A 22,401-nucleotide genomic window follows, 5' to 3' on the forward strand; every position below is an offset into this window, starting at 1 on the left:
TCAGAGTTCTCAAAGAGCAGCACACTATTAACCACAAAATCTTTACAGATTTAGTAGAATAACTGAATGTTAATATTTTAACATATGCATATCTCTTGTTAGATATCTTAACGTAAAACTGAGAAAATTCTCCTTTGTTTCCAGGGATTTTTAAACTTTACTGCATGAGCTGCACATGGATTAGCATACAATCGGCTATAGGAATTTTTCTGGAATGCTTCTATTTGAGGCTCTGTATTCTCTCCTGGAGGTGCTACTGTTTAGATCATGATCTACTTGACATCATGAAGTGATTCTAAGGGGAAAAAAACCCAGACAAAGAAAAAAAATCCCTTCTGAAATCTGATGAATTATTGTGGTTCCAGTCCTGGCCACAGGAAAGTTGCAAGAAACAGAATGTAAAGATAAAATTGAGGGGCAGCTTTTACAGATTGCTCTGCAAGTGGCAGGTATGTGTGTAGAATGACATGAAGACAGAAACCATTAATCCCCTTACTGCTGCAGCTGAGAAGGTAGGCACAGAGAAAGCTGAGGTGCACAAAAAGATCTTGTTTTACCCTTCATACAAGGCAAATTTTCTGCACACACACCCTGCAAGGATCAAGACTCTGCTGAGCTGGCAGCTGCTGCCAGGCAGGTGGTCCCTGGTTGATGTTGGACTACCGTGATTAATTCTGGGTTTCTCTTTCCAGTGGAAGATGAGGAAACTGATGTGTCAGGTTTTGACTCCAAAATATTTTTCTTCACAGAATGATGAGCATACTTAAAATGAACCGAGAAGCATCTTTGCTTTCAACGACTTACTAATTTCAGACTAATCCACCTTGTTTCTACAGTTTCATATTGTACTGTGTTTTTGGTTTTCATTTAGAACCTTATGTCATTTAAGCATTCTTAATTCCTTTGTGATTTACTGTGTGCCTTTGTGTAACTGGAGGAAACTGAAAACTGCAGTCTATTTTTTGAGCACACACACTTTTTCTGGGTTAGGTAACGGTAGCCTGCCCACCGGCGTCACAATCAGTAAATTGTGCCAAATGGAGGTGTTACACTGACAACGTCACGATCACGGCACGCGGCGTGCGGATTTGAGATGTCCCACTGGGGGTCCACTTCGTCACGGACCCAGGTGGAACTGTGCACTACCACTGATGTGGCCCTGTATGGCACGAAAGCTGCAGCCCTTCGGGACTGGCCGGAACCGAAGCCAAGTACACTGTGGGGTCTGGTACCCTACCACAAGTCTCCAGCACTCGATGCCACTGGGCTGTAACCAGCGCGGAGCCTTAGGTGGCAGCGTGCGGCACCAGTCCAGGCCTGCTCCCACTTGGAGAGATGTACTGCAACCACAGCACAGTTCTATCGAGGGATCTACAGCCCTGCCACAGTTACCTGCTTGACGTATATTCCCCTCCAAACACAGAGGTCAACCAGGCTGGCCCTAGTGAATGCACAGCACACGTTGTTCAAGTTGGAATGGGGGGTCCTGAGAGCCAAGCACCACTGCCTCCCAAGCACTGCCCACCTTACCCAACATCACCACCCTGTGGGTAAAGGGACTGGCGACCCATATCTCACGACCCTGGCTCACAATCATGAGTCGCATGGGATTTACCATCAACTAAAGCTTTTGCATCGAAAAACGTACAACTGAGTGGGTGATGAATCAAAAGAGTTGACTTTACTACTGTGAATACCCACAGGAGCAGAAGGACTGAAGACAATTAGCAAAGATGGAGCATTACACTGTGACCTCTCCTTGACAGTTATAAAACTGGGGTTTGAATTCTGTACCATCTGGCAGAACTTGTGACCTGGAGACAAATGGCATCCCCAAGGCTTGTCTGGGTTTCAGCAGCACTGCCTCTTTATTAAGACAATGTATCCCACCATTAGATCATAATCCTTCTGAGAGGTTCCAGTACTGCAAGTTCTGCTTTTAAGGGGCAAGATCAACAGGAACCATGCTGATACCACCAGAGAACTGCATCTCTCAGTGATCAGAGACTGATGTTTCAGGGAGAGAGTCATGCAGGAGTACAAGGAGAAGCCATGTAATACAAGGGAAACAGCTTCCTGCAGTCAGAAATGCCTTCGGGAAGAGTCCAGAACACAAGTCTTAGGAGGAGTGGCTTAGAGAGCTGGGGTTGCTTAGCCTGGAGAAAAGAAGGCTCAGGGGGTACCCCACAGCTCTCTACAACTACCTGAAAGAAGGTTTTAACATAATAGCTGCTTTCTTCTTCCAGGTAAGAAGTGACAGAATGGAAAGGAGACGGTCTCAAGTTGTGTCAGGGAAGGGTTACACTGGATATCAGGAAATATTTTTTTCACCAAAAGGGTTACCAAGCATTGAAACTGGTCTGGAGTGGCTGAGTCACCATTCCTGGAGGTATTTAAAAGATGTGAAGATGTGATGCTTAAAGACATGGTTTAGTGGTGGACTTGGCAGTGCTGGGTTAACAGCTGGACTCTGTGATCGTAAGAGTTTTTTCCCAAGATAACTGATTCTACAACTCTATGATTCTATAACTCATTTGTTCTTCAAACACTCAAAGACAGAAAAAATATTATTTCAGTCTTGGCCTTGAACACTGTGAGGGACAGGGCACATACAGAATCAGAGAATCAGTTAGGTTGGAAAAGACCTTAGAGATCATCAAGTCCAACTTATGACCTAACACCACCATGTTCCATCAACCTAAAATCCTCATTAACCCTAACCCAAGGACAGGCCCCTCTACAGAGGTCACAGCAGATTTCAGGGATGCTGTTCCAGATGGAGTGACTCTGCACCAGTTTGGCATGGAGAGAAGACAAGAACAATCATAGGAGGTGGGGAAAGATAAATCTGAAGTGATTTGCTGAAATTTATAGGGCCTTGCTGGATGTTTGCTGATACACACAGCACACTTCACAAGGAAATACTGAAGAGACAAAGATGTCTGATAGCATTGCCCATCTCAATGTGCAGCTCTAGACAAAGCTTTGCATGGAAGAGAAGGTCTGTCTGTAGCATCTGCTGTAACTAGAAGGGTTAACTGTGGTTGGACAACAGTAAAAAGCAGCAGCATTTCACAGTCACACCCAATTCCCCCTTTTCAGCAGCCTCTTTCACAGCCTCCCTATTTTCTCTCTGAATTATCAGAGACATTAATAAGAGCCTTTTCCATTCCCCACTTTGTCTGATCTTCTTAATTAGGAACACTGAACAAACATATCTGAGAAACAGCCTGGCAGCAGCAAGGCCTTGGTTCACTGCATGCAGGGCATGGAAAATGCTCTGCTCTCCCAGGGACAACAGGAAAGCTACCACCAGTGACTCAGCATTAGCCCAGTAACTGCTCTCCAAGGAATCCAAGACAACCCTTCCAAGCATTCCTGCCTATTTCTGTGCACAGAGGGATCAGACAGCAAAAAAATGCTCCTTGAAACAATTCCCTACCCCTGATAAACACACATCTCCCAACAACTAAAGATTATACAGCCCTGTCAAGCTTTGCCTCATGATCCACATCTCCAAACACATCCAGGCAGCATCCAATACTGAAATATTTTTTTTTTTGTGAAGCAGCTGTGCTCTGTGCAAGGCAAATGTGGTATTTCATTAAGCACAGGGTAATAGTTTGATTCCCTTAGGGACTTGCTGCTGGAAAATAGAACACCTCATTTCATAAATAGGCAAGGTCACCATGCTTGTTTTGGATTTGATGCTGAGATAATTGAGTGTCTGTTCATTATACATTGAATATTAATGCTTTAATGCACCTGCATGTAAAATTAATTTTACTAGACCTAAGGAAAACAGCCTTATATTAAATATCAATGCATACTCAGCTACAGAAGTCAGAGAATTCTGATTTATGACCAAACTATTTTCTGTATTTTACCTTCCATGTTGGATTCAGAAGCTGAAATATTCCAAGTAACCAACTGTTGAAAAGCACAAACTAAGTTATTTTGCCCGTTGACACTGTATCACCCTTTTGTAACCCACAGCTGCTCTTCTATTTAACCAGAGTCATCTCCCAGCATATTCACATGTGCACACTGTGGACAGTGCACAAGTGTGACACCTCAGTGTCTAAAACCCTGTAGACAGATAAAAGCCAATAAATTTCACAAAGATATATCAAAAGGGATGAAAATTCTAAATGAAATATTTTAAAATATTTCTAAGCACTACCAAAATCAGGAGTCCTCAGAGGACCTTACCTGAAAAACCTAAATATTATGCAACTAATTCTAACCTGTGTGCTTCACTTTGATCTTACTTTATCTCAAATACTCATTTTATCTCTTTGTTTAGAATATTTAGAAGTTGGCAGCCTGCATTTCTCTGTTCCTTTCGTTCCTGGAATACTTCCTTTCTGGATGTGCAATCAAGAAAATGAAGAGGACAATATTAGGTCAAAGCTAAATGCAAAAGAAGAGTTACTTGCAAAGTGAATGTGTCACGGGTCAGTAGAGAAGATTACATAAGGTAGGATATGAAAGAAGAAATAAAGTATGTTCTCCTAAACCCAGATACAAATACTATTTTGCATTAAATCAGTAGTTTGTGAGGAAAAGGAATTTTTTATTAGGGTTTATAAATTATAAAGGTACACATAAAGAACACGCATAAATAAGAGAAAGGATTTTATTCTGAAGTTTCCTGTGCTTACTCCAATGTATCTCATCAGAGATTATGATCAGAAATTTCAAATGCAAATGTTGTCTCAAGATTTGGAATGAACTTTTGCTGCATTTTTATTTGTTAAATACCTCAGGGGTTTCCCAAACTGGAGGATGCAAACCACAACTGTAAATGAAAGGGCAGTCTCTAGATTGTGATCAACTAGAAAAGATCTGCAAAAATGTTATGAATAATGCTTCCTGGCCTCCTCATCTGTCATTAAATTAACATCTAGTGGAATTAACAGCTTCATTTCCAGAAAAAAAAAATCTCCAAGGGTATAAGCATTTGTACACAGCAAACACCTTCGAGGTGCCTTAGGCAGGGATTTTTGAGTAATTTTAAAATTATCAGCATCAGAAAGACACCTTCTTCTTTGAGAGGACCGGATGACTTGTGGGAGTTTTTTTTCTTCCCAAGACTGCAGCAGCCTAACTTAGAGCTCTGCCTTCTTCTTTTGTTCATTTGAAACAAGTTGGAGCAGGGTGCCTAAGGTTCAAGGAGAGGTTATCAGGTCCTGTTTGCTGTTGGCATGTCTAAAACTGCTGACTCATGCTAGGAAGAAAAATGGGTACATCTAATACAGCTGTAACAATAAAACAGCTATAAGGGAACCTCACCTAGAGCTAACAACACCTCCAAGCTGTGCTGCCCAACTGAAGAGATAAACCAGTAGTATTTATACATAAAATGCAAACAGAGTTTACAGAAGGCTTGATAAATACCTAGGTTTATAATTTCCTGTGTTTTAAAACACAAAAGGCAAAAACACACCCCATTCGGGATTTTGTTAGTTGGTGACAAAAAGCATTATCCACTGTGATGAAAACTGAGGGTCTTGGACTTGGCAGTGTGAGATTAAGGGTGGGACTCAAAGACCTTGTGGGTCTTTTCCAACCTAAATCATTCTATAACAGACTTGCAAAAATCAACCAATTTGATTGTTTCTTTTCATATCACTCAAAAATTTTCCTGAATATGAAAATAATCTACCCTCCATTATAAACACACAAAACTAAACAAAGTCTGTTCTTGGACATACATAAGATTTTCCTAGCTTAATGCCTCAAAACATTAAAAGGGAAAAAACACGTTTTCTGCCAGACCTACTTACCTCAAAATCACCTATTTTACCTCTAACTTCTGCAGGAGGAGAAGGATTCTTCCAGTCAAATCTTGTTCAAACTTTTAGACCAATACTCCATAAAGATATGCTGACATTTCTCAGATTAATTCCAAGTAATTCCTTGCCTGCTAGGGCCAGATTTGTCCCTTCCTCTCATTTCACATCAGTTACGTACAAATTCACACTAGCATTAGGCATGAGCTTGAACTGTAGCATTTATCATAGCTGGAGGAGTCTGAGCAAGTTCACAACCTCACCACTGGCTTAAGATATGGAGAATCTTGAGAGCCTCAGGCCAAGTCAGTGTCTCCTTACAAATGTTTACATTAAAAACAGCAAAGAGAAAGGGCTTTGACATCCTTCTTGCCACTAGAGATTTCCTCACTGGGAGGGCAAATGAAACAGGATCAAGACACGTGGGCGGAAGTCATGCAGAGAGGGAAGTAAAAAGATTACATTGTTACAGTGTAAAATGCTGTGGCACCCATCAATATCAAACATATACAGGTTTGTTCATGTACAATTCTTTGGCTGTTTGTCTTAGACATGGCAAAAAGACACAGCTGTTACAGCAGAAGTCAGCATTTTGATCTTCATGAACTGAGTAGAACAGCAGTCCTTTGCTTCACCCAGCTAAACAGATTTCAGATTGGAATCCAGAATAAATCATATGAACTTACCTTACATTTCAACATGTTGGCCACTCTCTCTTGCATTGACTGTCCAGCCTTTGGCCTGACAAGAATATAAACTGCTTTCACTTCAGGGCTGGAGCGCAGAAGTTTTTCCACCAGTACTTTGCCCATGAAACCTGTAGCTCCTGTGATAAGTACAGTCTTTCCATTGTAATAAGCTGAGACTGAAGACATGGTGCTTTCTTGTTCTCTCCCTTCCTGCAGCAGGTACCTGAGAAGATGCAGAAAGAAAGCTTTAAAGGCTTTGGGGTAACTTTTTTAGTCACCTACATCAACTCAAATTAGTTCAGTCATTGGCAATTTTAAAAATTATTTTAAAAAAAAGTCTTCATTGTGAAAATAAACCACAAAAATCTGAGAAGCTTAAAAAAATCAAGTGCAGCCTTATCTTCCACATGACACCACAGCTGTACACAGAGGTCAAACACAGCTCGTGCTGTCCAAGGCTCCCAACACGCTCACTGCAGTGCTGAACAGTGTTTATCTGCTACTGTGAAGTGGCAGCCATGAAGATACGCAGCTATCTTTACAATACCAAGGAGAATGAGATTTCCTCACAAACACTGCTGTGTTTTCCACTTCAATTCCACTGTGCCTATGGCATTCCTTGTCAGCCATCACTCTTCTACATGCTCAGTCTTTTCCTGTTGCCTTAGCTTGGAATAACACCATGAAGAAAGCTCTTCTTCAAGGAAGATACAGTGCAGTGACATTGCTCTGCACAACTGCAACACCATATGCAGGTCACCACCCTTTATGAGCTGTTATGGCCAGAATTCATTCCAGTTCACTCTCAGGAGTGTAGACATGTTAGGCTCCCCTTTGCAGATCCACTGACACAGACCAGGCTCCCACATGATGTGTCCCAGTTAAATATTTGAATTAGACGTAATGGTTTCAGGCCCGAATGTGCCCAGCCATCCTAATTCAAACTCTTAAGTTGATTAAATGCAAACAAGGCTGAACTGAATCCCCTTAAAAAAGTCCCTCTTTCCCTTGTTAGCCAAACAGAAGCAAAACAATCATCTTTGCAGTGGGGCAGACCACAGCAAGCACAAAACACAAACTGCAAGGAAAAGGCTCATGAAAAATATCAGTAAGTGCTTTGAAAAAAGCCTACTGAATTTGAAACAAAAAGAAACAAGAATAGTAGGATACTGTCAATCATGTATTCAAGAACCAGAGCCATGATCTTCAATTATCCCAGAAAAACTACTCTTCCTCCAGCAGAGGCTTCAGAGACACCAACTAGGGAGTCAAGCCTAACAAAATATTTCTGTTCTTTCCCAGTGCTGCCTGGGACCACAGTACTCAGCATCAAACAAATGAAAACCCACAGATTTCTTTATCCACAATACATCCAGGTGTAGAATCCAGTGTGGAAAGTGGGTCAAGCAGAATAACCTCTCAGGGACACTATTTTATAAGCTAATAGCTGTGGGTATTCTAGCTCAGTGAATTTGGTTATTAGCCTATCTTCAGATGTCATCTAGATTATAACTTGGGTGAATGCAGAAGGCTCATCTAAGCTTATTAAAAACCTGTTCTTATTAAAGAGCTGGCCACTTGGGAAGTTAAACCAACAGGTTAAAACTAATGGATAATTAACTTATTTATAACAAAATATCCCATCTTGTTCCAGTTTGGAAAAACTGACTCATACTGGAAGACAGGAACTTGCAGAGCCTGGAAGCATGTGAAAGGTGTGTAGGGCCAGAAGTAGTTTAGCCAGATGAAGATAAAAGACCTCAGAAATTTGGCATGACACATGCCCTGCTATGTAGAAAGATGGAGGAGAGAAGTCCTTAGACACTAGAGACCATACCAATCCCACTGAACAAAAAGGTTTTGTTTCCCGCAGGAAACAAAAAGATAAAATATAAGGACCACTTCCAGCCACTGGATACTTGCTTTGAATTCGTATGCAGAAGATCATATCTGCACAAACAATGGTACATTTGTAGAGTACTTTGCGCCACAAACTAGATTACCAGAGGAGTTACTCTCCTTCCCACACTTCAGGAGTAGAGAGCATTTCCAGCCTGCATCACTAAGCATTGCTGCTTTGCCTTAAGAGCTGAACAAATAGCCGTGAAAGGCTTCTACATGTGGACATCAATTTATTATGCTGTTTCATTTGGGTTCCCTGCTTCAGTTATCTAAAAAGGGCTTCATTTGTTTTGGCCAGATGTTCAATGCTGGCTAGAATAGTAAAGTAAATAAATCACACTACTTTGAAGTGTCCCTATAATTAACCATGCAGCCATGTTTCATTAAGTGTTTCTGACAAGGACTACATGCACGTAACTGAGAGTTCTTCTCCATCTAGTCTGACACCATTTTGAATTATTCCAAAAAACCCCAAAAATTTAATCTCCCAAGCCATTCTGGTCTGATGAAAATGGAAGTACCAAATGCAGCCACTGAAAAATCAAACTTTCAAGGCAGTCTGCTGTTACTCTTGATTACTGGCTTATCCTCCTAGGATTAAATGAAAAGGGAAGAAAAATCCCATCCTTTCTGTTTTCCCTAATAAAGCAGTCCAATATATATATATATAAAGTTCATAGGGACAATTTCAGAGTTGGATCCAGTTGTTCAGGGCCTCATCCACAATAGAAAGCCACAAAGAATGAGATGGTGTTTGCCTGCTATGGAAGCAGATTCGTGTCTCTTTGCAGCACACTTATTTTTCTATTTTCTAAGTGAGATTCAGAAGAAATTATTAAAATCTTGTACTCATCCGATGACATGCTAATTATCAGGAAAGAAAATCTGTGAATTTGTTTAACGCATGCAAACAAAGTCATGTTTTGAAATCGTAACACAAAAAGCAGAATGCTGCAATTTGGAATGTTAAGACAGATTTCTGAATCTCCACTGTTCAAACAAATTTAGAGAGGCTTTTATTGCATTCCACATTCAAAGGCAGATTCCAGTTTATATTCAGGATTGCTAAGATGCTTTCCTTTCAAGTTAGTCTTGAAATTTTAGTTTTGTACAACTATCTTTGTTTTTTTATATTTTTAAGAGTATGATGGATTCTTCTCTGTTTTTACTGATTTTGCTTGGCCTTTGTAAAGAAAGCACTGAAGAATGTATGGAGATTTTAAGGAACCAGAGGATTTCTGAGGTCAAAAGGTATGGCCAAAGTAATGCCTGCTGACTTGACCCTTTGGAGGTCTACTTCAAACCAGGGAGAACTATATGCATGCCTTTTTGGCTTTTTACACTCAAATTGTTTCCTGGAGAAGGTTATACTTAGCCTTTAATTTTAAGGAACAAATAGTCAACACTGAGCACTGACTATTTTCCAGTCAATTAAACTACAAAGAATTAAGCACCTGATAGAAATATTTGAACTATGGTCAATAGTTGCAGTGAGGTGACCCTTAGGGAGGCAGAGAAGGATAAAGACCATTTCATAGGCTGAAGTTCCTTGCTCTTCCAAATCTGACTGGAGGTGAGAAAGCCACTGAATTGTGGAGAGAAGCCCATGCAAGGCCTTCCTGAAGCCCAGTTCAAGTGACTATATACAGGCAACCCTGATGTTTTAGACACTAACTGAGCAGGAAAGTAATCACTGATGCCACCTGAAATACCGAGTGCAGCATCTTTGCAGCAGCACAGATCTCCCTGATACTGACTTCAGCCAGAACATGAAAAAACCACGAGCCAGGAATCCCACTGAGCATCTCTGCAGACACAAGTGCACAAGCTGCTCTGAGGGTACTGCAGCCTCTCACAGTCTCCTCTGGATCAAACAGAAAGGACGAGCTACAGCACTGTGTTACAAAGCCACGACCCTGTGCCAAAGGACAAGCAAAGGGAAAAGTGGGAATCCTAATCTTACCAACCTAGTACTTCCCTCCTGCAAAAGACAACCCTTGTATCCTCAGCTGAATAGCACAGGAGAACTTACCCCACACCGAGAGCAGGTATGACTGGACTGGTATTTAACAGAACAACTACTCCACTGTCCTCATCTTTCACATACTTTGGTGATGCCAGATTGCAACGGTGTAATGCAGAGAGATGGCCTCTATCAGAACCAGAGTGGTGGAAAGGGAAATGTGGACTTGAATGCTGCCACTGCCCACGGCAGCCTCATGACTGCAGGGTGTCAAGGAAGGACAGGAAAAGGGAGGATGAGCAATGGAGGTAGACTGGAAGAGGTGATTATTTCAGTATGGTTTGGAGCACTGCCCTATTCAAACAAGAGAGCAGCCATTTCAGAAGCTTATCTGTTGAGATATTTGTCTTTTCAACTCAGCTGTATAAAATGGAAAAAAAAAAATTAGTTTTGCACAAGAGCAAAGGACCATATGCCTATAAATGGTCTCTCTGGGATTTTCTTAGACTAGTTTTGATAAGCTCTTTCTTATACAACTTTATGCAGGGATGTAATTTCCATAAACAAGGGGGTCAGCCTGTTCAGATGAGTCTTCCAGAAATCATATTAAACGCAATGAACCGGCTTCAACCAAAATTACACTTAATGACAAGCAATAGTTTTTGAAACAAAGCTACAGAGAGCAAGAGTCCTTTAAGACAAAGTAATTCTTGGCCACTTTCTGAAAATATTTAGTCTTGGGTGAAAATATCCAATCATACGTAAGACAGTTTTCTTTAATCAGGATTCTGGAAGAGTTACAATTAACCTGGAACATACAGAGAAAGAAAAATTCCTGTTTCTTCAGAGAACTTGTACAGCTGAGGTCAGAAAAAGCAATATAAAGTGGTCACAGACTATTTCTGTCTCATCATTTTACTTCTTCAGTCTATTAATTATTTTATGAGTTTAAAATGGGCTGAACATTGGGGATGCCTGAACAATACATCTTCATATAATTATTTTCTCTTTTACATTTTGTCCCAGGATGCATTACAGAGCCTCTCTAAAGTAGACAAGTAATTATAACACATAAAAGCAATTATTTCTAATACGTGCTTTTTGCCTGAAGCCTTTATTGCTTGTTTAATCATCAGAAAACACAAACCATGCATGCTAGAAATAACTGAAATAGTGACTTGTTTTACATCATACTGACTTGACTCCTCGCTCCTCAGTAACACCATGAGAAGGTCATTCAGCTTCTTTGATTTCATTTTCTGGGCCAAACTCACAACCAGGGACGTTCCACTGCAATGACCAACGTTTCAACGAGAATTAACATGAATTATCTTAGATTTGAGCCTTCGGATTTAAAATAATTCCTGCATTTTCAGTAATAAGCAATCATGAATCAGAGCAGAAAATGGCTGTATTTCAACACTGAACACCATTTGTGGCAACAGCGCTGCTGACACAAACAAGCAGAAAGTACCAGCACAGAGGCACTGAAGTTACATAACACATTTCCAAAGGTCTTTAGGCACAGAAAGATTTGTGTAGTCTGTGAAGTCAGGGAGATTTTACAGATGACAGAAAATGAAGCAAAGAGGATGATAAAATGGCTGTTCTACAGAAAAAATTGAAAGTTCCTTATGGTTTGTTGAACTTCCACAGTTATTTAATGACACCTAACAGCAACAACAAAGATAAAGCTCCTCTCATTTAGCTACAGAGTTAAAAGGAAGGTCATAACCAATCCTTTGTACAGGCACTATACAAGCTAATGCAGCATAAAGAAATAAAATCCTGTGATTCAAAGATGGGCACATTTACAGCCAGACTGAACTCCTGATGATAATCCTCTTTGCGAAAGAGATTTCGCTCCAAGCAATTTACACCAAATATGAATGTTGTTGTTAGAAGACTGAAGGTTAAATCACTTTTCTCCAGCTAATACATTTCAAATCATTTTTTGTTTGCCAACAGTAGCAATTCAAATCCATAACACCATCCCCAAGTAGCAACATGCAAGGAGAAACTCATTGCTCCCAGAAACCCTTCATGCCTTGAAAAACCACACCAGTTTTGCAATTCATTTTAATTTATAGCAGTTAAATCTAAAGAGACAGGGAAGTGTGACAGCATAATTAAGAGCTGGAGACAACAAGCAGCATGCACAGCTGGATCCTGCAAACTGCTGAACTCTACATTACAGGCAGGCAGACACAGAAACCTCTGGGAACTGTGGCTGCTTGGCCAAAGACCTGCCCCCAGGACAGATGTGGGAAAAAGCTGGAACTTCCGGATTACTTAATCATCACCTACTCAGCTTCACAGATGTTCTGACTCTCCCTTGCATTATAAACTGTTTGGCCACCAAGAAGAAATAGAGAAAAAAGAAGGAAACAGAAGGACCACTGATGCAATACAATACAGGAGGAGCCTCTTGATTTTTTAGTGAAACCTGTTAATCTTGCTCAGTCTCACTATGTTTTCTCTCCAAAATTAAGGAAAACAAGCCTGTAAACATTTTAGAGCTGAGATGACATACCTATGTGTGTCATGTAGGATCTTAAAGAAGTATTTCTCAGTAGCTCAAATACCAATGTATTCTGCCTCAACCCTGTTTAATTATCCACCTGGTAAGAACAGCAGCTATCAGAAACTTCAAAGGTGCAGCTTCTGTAGGCTTCTTTCTGCATCACATAGTCCAGTATATGTATCCACTCTTTTTTTTTTTTAAAGCTAGTTGTTGCAAAGCCACTGAGCAGGTAATGGGATCAAAGCATAGATCAGGACTAAAAGGGAATTTTTGTTTTGCCTTACCATAATTAAATGCAGACATCCTACATCAGAGCTTTTCTGCAGGTAATCCTTCCCCTTACCATTCCCTCAATTCACACTTCACAGCCATTTTCATATTGCTGTTTCTCCTAGGATCTTTACAACTATCAGTCCTCTCCCAAAACCCTAAGTCAAAACCCCTTCCACACCCACTGCACACCAATCACTCAGCATCCCATCACTGACAAGGGATGTCTCAATGAAGTCAAGAGTTAACTCTGTGGGATAACAGCCTTGGCTGGCACATTTATTTTAGACATCTCAGTTGATAACTTCTTATTAGCATCCAGCAGATAATTATTAACAAAGACTTTCTGTCCTTTTCCTCTACTCATCTTTGTCCCCCATTGAAAAGAGCAGCACAAGCATTTATAACATTTGTAATTTTGTTTTTTTTATTCCCTGAAATGGTTATCAAGCATTGGAATAGGCTCTCTGGGGAAGCGGGGGAGTCACCAAGCCTGGAGGTATTCAAAGATGTGTAGAAGTGGCACTTGGGGACATGGTTAAGTTGTGGACTTGGCAATGTCAGAAGCACAGAACCACAGAATGGTCTGGGTTGGAAGGCACCTTACAGATCATCTCATTCCAGCCCTCTGCCATTGGCAGGGACACCTTCCACTATCCCAGCTTGCTCAGAGCCCTGTCCAATCTGGTCTGGAACACTTCCAGGGATGGGGCAGCCACAGCTGCTCTGGGCAATCTCTCCCAGGACCTCAGGATGCTCACAAGGAACAATTTCTTCCTAATATACAATCTAAACCTACTCTCTTGTCAGCCTAAGGCCATTTACCCTTGTCACTATCTATCCATATGAAAAGTCCCTCTCTAGGCATCTTACAGGCCCCCTTCACATACTGAAAAGCATCTTTAAGGTCACGCCAGAGCCTTCTCTTCTCCAGGCTGCACAATCCAAATTCCCTCAGCCTTTCCTCCCATCAGAGCTGCTCCATCTCTCTGATCCCCTTGGTGCCTGTTCTGGACTGGCCCCAGCAGATCCCTGTCCTTCCTGTGCTGGGATCCCAGGGCTGGAGGCAGCTCTGCAGGGTGGGGTAGGAGGGTCTCACCTGAGCAGGACAGAGGGGCAGAATCCCCCACTCCTCTCCCCTGCTGCCCACACTGGGGGCTCAGCCCAGCACAGGGGTGGGGTCACTGCCCACTCACACATGCAGAGCCACGTTGAGCTCTGCAGCCACCAACACCCTCCAGTCTCTCCCCCTAAGGATCTTTAAGCTCTTTTTCAACCTAGATGATTCTGTGGCTGAGCCAGTTTAAGAATACTCACGTACAATTTGAGAGTAACCAGTGGCTGAAGTGTTTTGGTCTTTTTTCAAGGCCCACTTTTGCAGAAGTTCAGCTAGCACAGCTGCTCTGAATGACAGGAGGATTGCTACCTCCCCAGCAATTTCCACATTCCAACACTCAGGGAAAACTATCCCATAGTGGCCCAAATAAGAACAGGGTGCCTAAAAACTGCCTACATTTCTGTAACAATTGGAAATGGTGGTTTGACAGCAGCAGTGCAAATACTTATGTGATTACAGCAACCACATTCTTCACAAAGGCACTGTCATGACACGAAGAATGGTCTTCACTCAAGATTTAGAGTCAACAGCAATACTGATCCAAGTAAATCAATATCATTGATCATTATCAAATAAATTTATATCATGGAATGATGGAGAGACTGCCTTCCTTTTTTCTACTGTTACTTCCTCCAGCACTCCTGTCAGGTAAATACCTAAGCATGATGCTCCAAAGTCTTAATGAAATCAAATGAAACTGAATTTCTGTGCTCTCATAAGAAAACCTGCAGAAAACAACAAGAAAAGAAACTGAGGACAGTGTACAGGAACATGGTCAAAATGATGACCTTCCTAATGACCACACTTTTAAAAACAATTATCTAAGCCACGCTACCTATCTTTACAACAATTTTCCTACAGCTATGCCCAGTGGAAGATGTAAATCGAAAATACAAGTAGCTTTGTATTCCTGTGCAGATTTATCACTATAAATGTGTATTTTTGTCTGTATTAAGCTTCAAAATAATTAACAATTGGCTGAATAACACAAGCTGAAGAAAAGCAAGACAGCTGTAGGGATTCAAATATACACACATGTACTTCCCATTCCCAATTTCTGATGGCCACAGAGTCCCCCCATTCTGTTTGTCTGGATTCCCCAGAGCAAAAAGGCTTTCACTGGAGTCTTTTCTTTAGGAATATGTGTGTAGTCCTGCAGTACATCCATAGAAAACCATTTTAAAGGTTGTAAACTGCTTTTTAGCTCGAGTCTCATCCATTTTTGGGTCATCAAGACCATGATGGCAGTGGCTACAGAATACCTCACACTGCGAATTTTTTTAAGTTGTAACAGGGCAAATATTCCTTTTCCTCTATCCCTCCATGACATCTGAATTTGTTCATACCTTCCTTATAAGACAGAGGAAACCACTTATCACCTGAGAAGCTCTTGACATGTTGTCAGGGAAATATCTTGATGAGTTCAGATAATACAGCAGCTGTGGTGACTGCACTAAGAAATTCAGCAGTCCTGTGACAGCAAGATAAAATGACATTTCACACTTTAGATCTCAGATCTAAGAGTGGAAAAAATTATCTACTGTGTTCATACAAAGATTTAAGGTTAATTAAGTAACTGCAATTATTTTTCTTTCCAATAGGAAGTCAAGCTCAGCAGTCTGAGTAGTTTTATATTGGGGTTTCATTAAGTAGTGCAGTCTAGAACCCTACAATTGTCTTGGTTGGAGCTGAAAGATGAAAATACTTGTAATATTTCCCATCAAGAAGAGTCTTAAAAGGATGACCAGATGAATGTGAGAGACTATACAGACTATTAATTTAATAGCAAAGCATATATATTGACACAAATTCTCAAACCCCAAGATTTAAGATACCCACAGGTTGAGTTTTTTTAAATTGAAACCTAAAAGATAACATTATCAATTGAAAGACCACAGCTTTGCCTTTTTCCTCATCATAGACTCAAACTTCAGGCCAAATACAAACAAAAACCATGTATTTTTTTTATTTTCCCCACATCTCTATCTTTCAGGCCTGGAGCATTTGATGGCACCTGGCAAAGTTGTTCTGGCCAGAGAAGGACTGAACCCTTCAGGAGCAGGGAAGAAGCATGACCAAAGCTTATTTAATTCCATGAAGTCCACAGGGAATTTTACACTGGTTACTGCACACTGCTAGCTGGCTTATTCTGCAGCAAGCTGGGAAATCAGCACCTGTGACCAGCTCTCCAGTAATTCCCTGCATCCTCTGTTTTGTTGAAGACAATTCTGGCACTACTGGAATCAGAATCACTGACAGATTTGCTGTTGGAGTCTTTGGCATTGGAATAACAAGGCGTTACAAGGTGCAGAGACGACAACAGCTCCAGCAGCAGACCTGAGGCAGGTCCAGCCTGCTTGTTGCCTTGTCACTGTGCAGATGTGATGGACTGACAAACACCTTGCTCCCCCTTCAGAAAAGCAAGAAACCACAGTCAATCTAGGAAAATCCAAGAGGCTGCTTCCTCCGACATGGGTCCAGAGTTGGAGCGTTGGGGAGGGGCAATGGAAACACTGTTATAGGCCTTGTAGGCTTCTGGAGAGAGGGTGAGGAAAAAGCAGCAGTAAAAAATTAAACTTTATATGTATAATGTAGAAAAATTATAAAAGTGTACAAGTTCTTAAGATATGCACCAGTGAGACACAAGGCACTTCCCAGATTCCACATATTTCTGCCTCCCATTACACCTCACCACTCTGGGTAGACTCTTCCCACTGCTTTGTCGGACTGGCCCTGTCTGGATGCACTCCCAATCTCTTTAACCCTTGATCTAGGGCTTCTAAGCAAGAGAAACATGGAGCAACATGCACAGCTGATCCCTGTTGCTCCTCCTGAGGGTGTGGGATAGCTCAAGGCCAGAGAATGAAAGCTTAAGAGATGACGCACACAGAGAGACTACTGGCTTCACCTCAGCCCTTTCAACAGCAAACATTATCCTAAGAGTTTGCAAGTTTTATTTTTCATTGGGATCTCAAACACAGCATGCAGTCCTTCTTTTCTGGAAATTCTGACAGGGAATACAGAAGCATCCCAACTAAGCCAGAACCTTCACTGGCCATATGAAAGCAAGCCAAGTATTAATGGAAAGCTCCAAGGTAGCTCCTAGGATTTTCAGAGTAAAGACAGACTAAGGCACTGTTTGATCAAAGTGGAAAACTGAAGGAAACCCACTGAGAATGGACAAGGTGAACATGTCTTGGAGATGCGATTGCAAAATGTACCTTTAAAAAATAAAATTAGAAAACAAGGGAGCAGCAAAGAGGAGAATTTGTAGGACTCCATGATTAGTTTCTCAGACAGTGTGCTTGTGGAGGACGTTCCGTTCAGCTTCTACCAGGAGATCTCACCATGATATGCCCAGGATTACCCACAGCAGCCTCAAACTTCAAGCAGTTCTGAGATCTCTAAACACACGAAGCCAAACTACTCCTGGGAGATATCCTGGCAATCTGCAGCATGGATCAAGTAGAAAAGGATCTCTTCCAGAAAACAGTTTTCTCAACACCGAGACCAACAGATAAAAGAAATTAAAAACCACCTGTAAGGGTCTCTTCACATGCTTTGTAAAATTCATCCTTCGCATGGAATTTGCCAACTGGTCTGCTGTGGATAGCTGGCAACACAGTCTGCTAACATGGGTGCTGATCAAAGCAGGCTTTGGTCAAACAGGACACAGTTCACTAGGAAATGGACCCAGAGCTCCTCATTTCTTGGCATCTGACAGCCACTGCCATAATATTTTGGGACAGATTTTAAAGGTGAAGTTTGCAAGAAGGTATCAACAAAACACAGAAACCATGGTGTTATTTGCACTTATAAATGTAATAACACTTCTTTTTCTACTCTCATCACTTCTTCCCTTATTTGAAACTCAGCTACAAGTATGCAGAACTCATTCTACTGAGAACATTTTCACAAAATCTTTCACCAGTAACACAGCAATGTTTATCCCTCCCTCCTGCTGCTAAAAATGCTTTTTTTAATGCCATACTGTATTTGTACAATCCTTGTTTAATACACCTTAATTAATGATCTCTGAAATACCCCAGAGAAACAATGTAAATATGTATTTTATTATTCCCATGATCAGAAACACAGACATTTAAGGGGGGGTTAATGAATTAATGATGCAGCGCCAACCAAATACCTTCTTGGTGTTTTGGAGAGTTGTGTTTAATTCCTTGAGATTGTTTAGGCCACACTGCAATAGGGATCAGAAGCAACATCCATTTCACAAGCCGAAGAGCACAACAGCAAGAAGGACCATATGTGCTGTAAGATACATTGATTTCATCAAAGCTGTTGTTCCAGTATTACAATTTCATCATTAACAATTGCATGTGTTAATTATAAGAAGCATTCTGCTGTTGTTCTTGTTTTGGTTCTCGGTGGGTTCTGGTTAGCTGCTAGATTTTTTTGCCATACAGTTACTCCTCTCTAGAGCAAAAAGACAAAACTGTGGATTCAGGAGAGGAATAATTACATGTGGAAGAAGCCAAACTAGAAGATCAAAATGATACCCTTCCAAATTAGATTTTCTCATGAGCTGCAAGGAAAATACCCCCCTAAAATCTCCTTGGTTTCTGTGGAAGACAGGCAGCACAGCCTGCAGATTTTTCTGCCCTAAGCTCTCTAAGAAACACAAACATTTACTCTTCAGATAAAGGGAAAAGAGCAGGAAGAGGAAACTAAAGAGAATTCCCTGGAGTTAGTGAAAGTTGCATTAAGGAATGTTCCTCTTCACATCAGCAGCTCTAAATAATGAGGCAGCAGAGAGCTTTGCAGCACTGGGAGCCTTTGAAACATACTTCTCCAGCAAGAAGAGACAATAAAATGTCAATAGAAAATGCCTCTTGATTGGCACACACCGACACAGTGAAAACTTTCCCTCCTTATGCACATAAAGGGACCGATTCTTTTCTTCCCCTCTTCTCCAATATTTAGAAGACAAGCTGATGAGAGATGACAAGGCACATTTACAGAAATTAAAAAAAAAAACAACCCAGCACTGAATAAAACATAAGTACAGCATCAGAAAAGGATGGTCAGACTTGGTACCATCCATTGGTACCAGAGGGTACCAATGACATCTAATACATTCTCTGTGCACTGACATGCAAGCAGAGAATGGAAAGAAGAAATTCAATGATGATTTGGTTCTAAACATCTGAGAAAAATCTGAATTAAGTTTAAAGTACTTGAATAATCCTGTTGTAAACAGTGCCAGTTCAAGTTAAGTGTACAGGTTTGCCTTAATCACAAACTTCCTTCTCACCCTTAAGAAGCCCTACATTCAAAATGTCCATGTTCTTATAGAGAATAAAGGTTTTAATTACTTTTTGATATATTTAACACTATCTTAATCATCTGATAAAGAAAAATACCCACAAAGTTTGCAATGCTGTGTCCCCCACCCCTAATCTCATCCTAGCATGATCTATAAAATAAAGAATAAAATAAATAAATACTTCTTATTTCTAGGGAATCCCATGCAGTCCTATTAAAGTCGACTCAGTTGAAATTCTGAAATAATTTTAAACTGGAAAATGAGGTGTTGTGTGCTGACTTCACAGGCCTCAGGAGGCCAAATACTATGGAACATTCCAGGGTCAATCCCTGCAGCCTATCTGGTGGTAGTGCTTCTGGAGGGACTAGTATGTGCATGCCCTGAAAACTCAAAGGACCACACAAAGTTGGTATATTAGCATAGCTTAATGGACCACAGAGAGGTACAGAAATAAATATGCCTCCTGATTATTCTCTTTTTTAAGCCTTTTCCATTCTTGCAGGGAAAGGAAATTGCTATGTGACACAGTGAAAGTATTTAGGACCCATCTAAAGATTTATCTGTATAATTTGAGAAAAAATAACATATTACTCAATTTTTCTTAATAATTTTTTGTTTTCCAAAAAAATTATGCACTCTTTAGCTTTTGTAGGACCTCATGACCTTGGAGACACAGTCTGAAGGTAGAAATATCAAGCGTTACTAGTTCTGAAGCACCACCAATCTGCTTTGGAGCTTTTAGCTCCATCATACTAAGACATGCAAAGCAGGCACACTCTATCTTAAACCTCTCTGTGTATTTTAAACTTTGATATTCAGAACAAGTCACATCTCCCTCTCTTAATTAATTTATGCCAAGCAGAAATACAAAAGATCTTCATCTTCAGCCATTCCTCTTAGCTCCCTGGATCTCTGCAATCACAGGATCAGTCTGCCCTCGGCCCAAACCCTTGAGATACTGTGAAAATAAACATTAAGTGACTTGGTGTAGCAACTAAACTTTCACAAATCCCTGCTTCTCTGAACAGCAGCCAAAAGGCACAAGGTCTTCTTGCTTGTGTCACCAACTGCATTATTGCCTACATTCTCCAAGCCTTGTAACATCTGCTGGCTATCCCTCACCTTGGATTTCTTCCTGCTAATCTTAGGTCCAGATAAGAGTCCTATTAGGAAGGGCTGATGTGAGGTACACACAGATTGCCAGGCTGGAAAGTTGCTGCCAAAGTACACAGTTCAGTTGGGCAAGGACACAAAAAGTAGCATGTAACCCCACCACACTTACCACAAGAAAGAAAAAATTTTTGTTATTAACAGCCAAAACATACACTGACCTTGACAAAGAGTATTCTTCGAGGCAGGATACTTCGTGCAATACAGAGACGTGTACTAAAATCTGCACACAGATTAGGGTTCCCACTCAACTACACCTCTTAGAGAAGTAGTAGATGTTAGTACATGGTAGCAGCAAAAATATATTTTTTACAGTTTCATAGCATAAAACAACTTCTCTGTTGTCATGAGAGCAAAGAAAAAAAAGCAGGAGAGGTGTTTGGTCAAAATTTTGGTTCTTGAAATCTCTGTAGCACTAAATGCTATTTTAGGAAAAACATATTTCCCTCCCCCCCCTCCCCCAGCAGTACAAAACAGCCTGCAACTCAGCATATTTGGCTTCCTGAATTTTTTTTCTGGCTGAGTACTCACAGCCTACAGAGATTCTCTGTTAAAATTGTTGACAATTCTCTTTCTTGACCCGTTTCCAACAGGATGAGAAGAGAAAAAAGGTGGCAGTCACAGAAACAGTAGAACCCAAGGATGCCTGTTTTATCAGAAGGGTGTTTGAAACCACAGTTAACAGTGCACCAAGGTGGCCTTAACTTGCACGGGAAGCCAGTGTAAGTTTTGGGAGATTGCCACCACATCCCTCCTCTTTGATCTTATACTGAACACATACCAAGAAACCTGAATATTAACAACTGAATGGCAGAGATATCCTGCAAGAGAGACAGTCCTTAATGACCAGAAGGGACAGAAATCATGTCCAGGGATGCAGCGTGAGCCTTTTAACAGAAGGAAGTTTTAGCACAGATACAGGAAGGAGGTGGTAGGTGATTTGTGCTTGGAGAAAAAAAAATGTTATTTAGATGTTTACTCAGGAATTATTTGATCTAGCTGCAATCTCCTAGAAACACAGGATAAAATGATTGCCGTCAAGACATACAAACTGAGGGGCTGAAGAATAAATGCAATAGAGTGATCCTGTGTACCCCAACTTCAAAGAATATAAAGAGATCAAGTCTAAGGAGAAAGGATGATCCATTTCTTACAAATTAAAGTCAGGCATTTTTGTAGATTTTCAAGCCCTTCAGCAAACTTCAGCATTCAAATTCAGATTAGAAAGTGGTTTTGTTTAGCAGGAGAGAAAGAACTTAATGTAAGCATTTCATACAACAAGTAGATCTTAGAAACAGTGACACTTATCTATGATAAGTGACACTTTAACCTAGAAGTCAAATGATGAACTAAGCCATTAGCAGCTCTAATCACCATACCAAACAGTAATGCCCACAGGTGATACTGAAATTCTTAGATCATCTTTGTACTACAGAAAAGCTTTCTTAGAGCAGGTTGATTCTTCCAGATTTAGACTACCTGTAGTTAAACTCCAAGACAGAGCCTGGGCCAATTAATTTACTAAATGTGTACATTCATACATAATACATAACAGGCACATTCATAGGCCTTAATTTCAATACTCTTCAGGTATGACAGCAAGCTGAAGATAATCAATGCAGTGTATTCACAGGAGAAACAGATCCCAATCCTCTGCTGCTCTCTTTAATGAAACCCAAAATGC

At 40.8% G+C, this 22,401-nt stretch overlaps 1 protein-coding gene across 4 annotated transcripts in view; it reads right to left on the bottom strand.

Annotated features, from left to right (window-relative positions):
• LOC102110477 (fatty acyl-CoA reductase 1-like) overlaps positions 1–22,401 on the bottom strand; it is a 119,995-nt gene that overhangs the window by 54,809 nt on the left and 42,785 nt on the right. For all 4 annotated transcript variants that reach the window (XM_005532687.3, XM_088055493.1, XM_088055491.1 and 1 more), the window contains one exon: positions 6,482–6,707. In XM_005532687.3, coding sequence (XP_005532744.1) covers positions 6,482–6,670 — 189 coding nt within the window. In that variant the 5' untranslated portion in view covers positions 6,671–6,707. The remainder of the gene's footprint in view (positions 1–6,481; positions 6,708–22,401) is intronic.

Source organism: Pseudopodoces humilis, chromosome 5, assembly GCF_049639895.1.
Source record: "Pseudopodoces humilis isolate 2021_Gansu_Grassland_sample_001 chromosome 5, ASM4963989v1, whole genome shotgun sequence".
Taxonomy (NCBI): Eukaryota; Metazoa; Chordata; class Aves; order Passeriformes; family Paridae; genus Pseudopodoces; species Pseudopodoces humilis.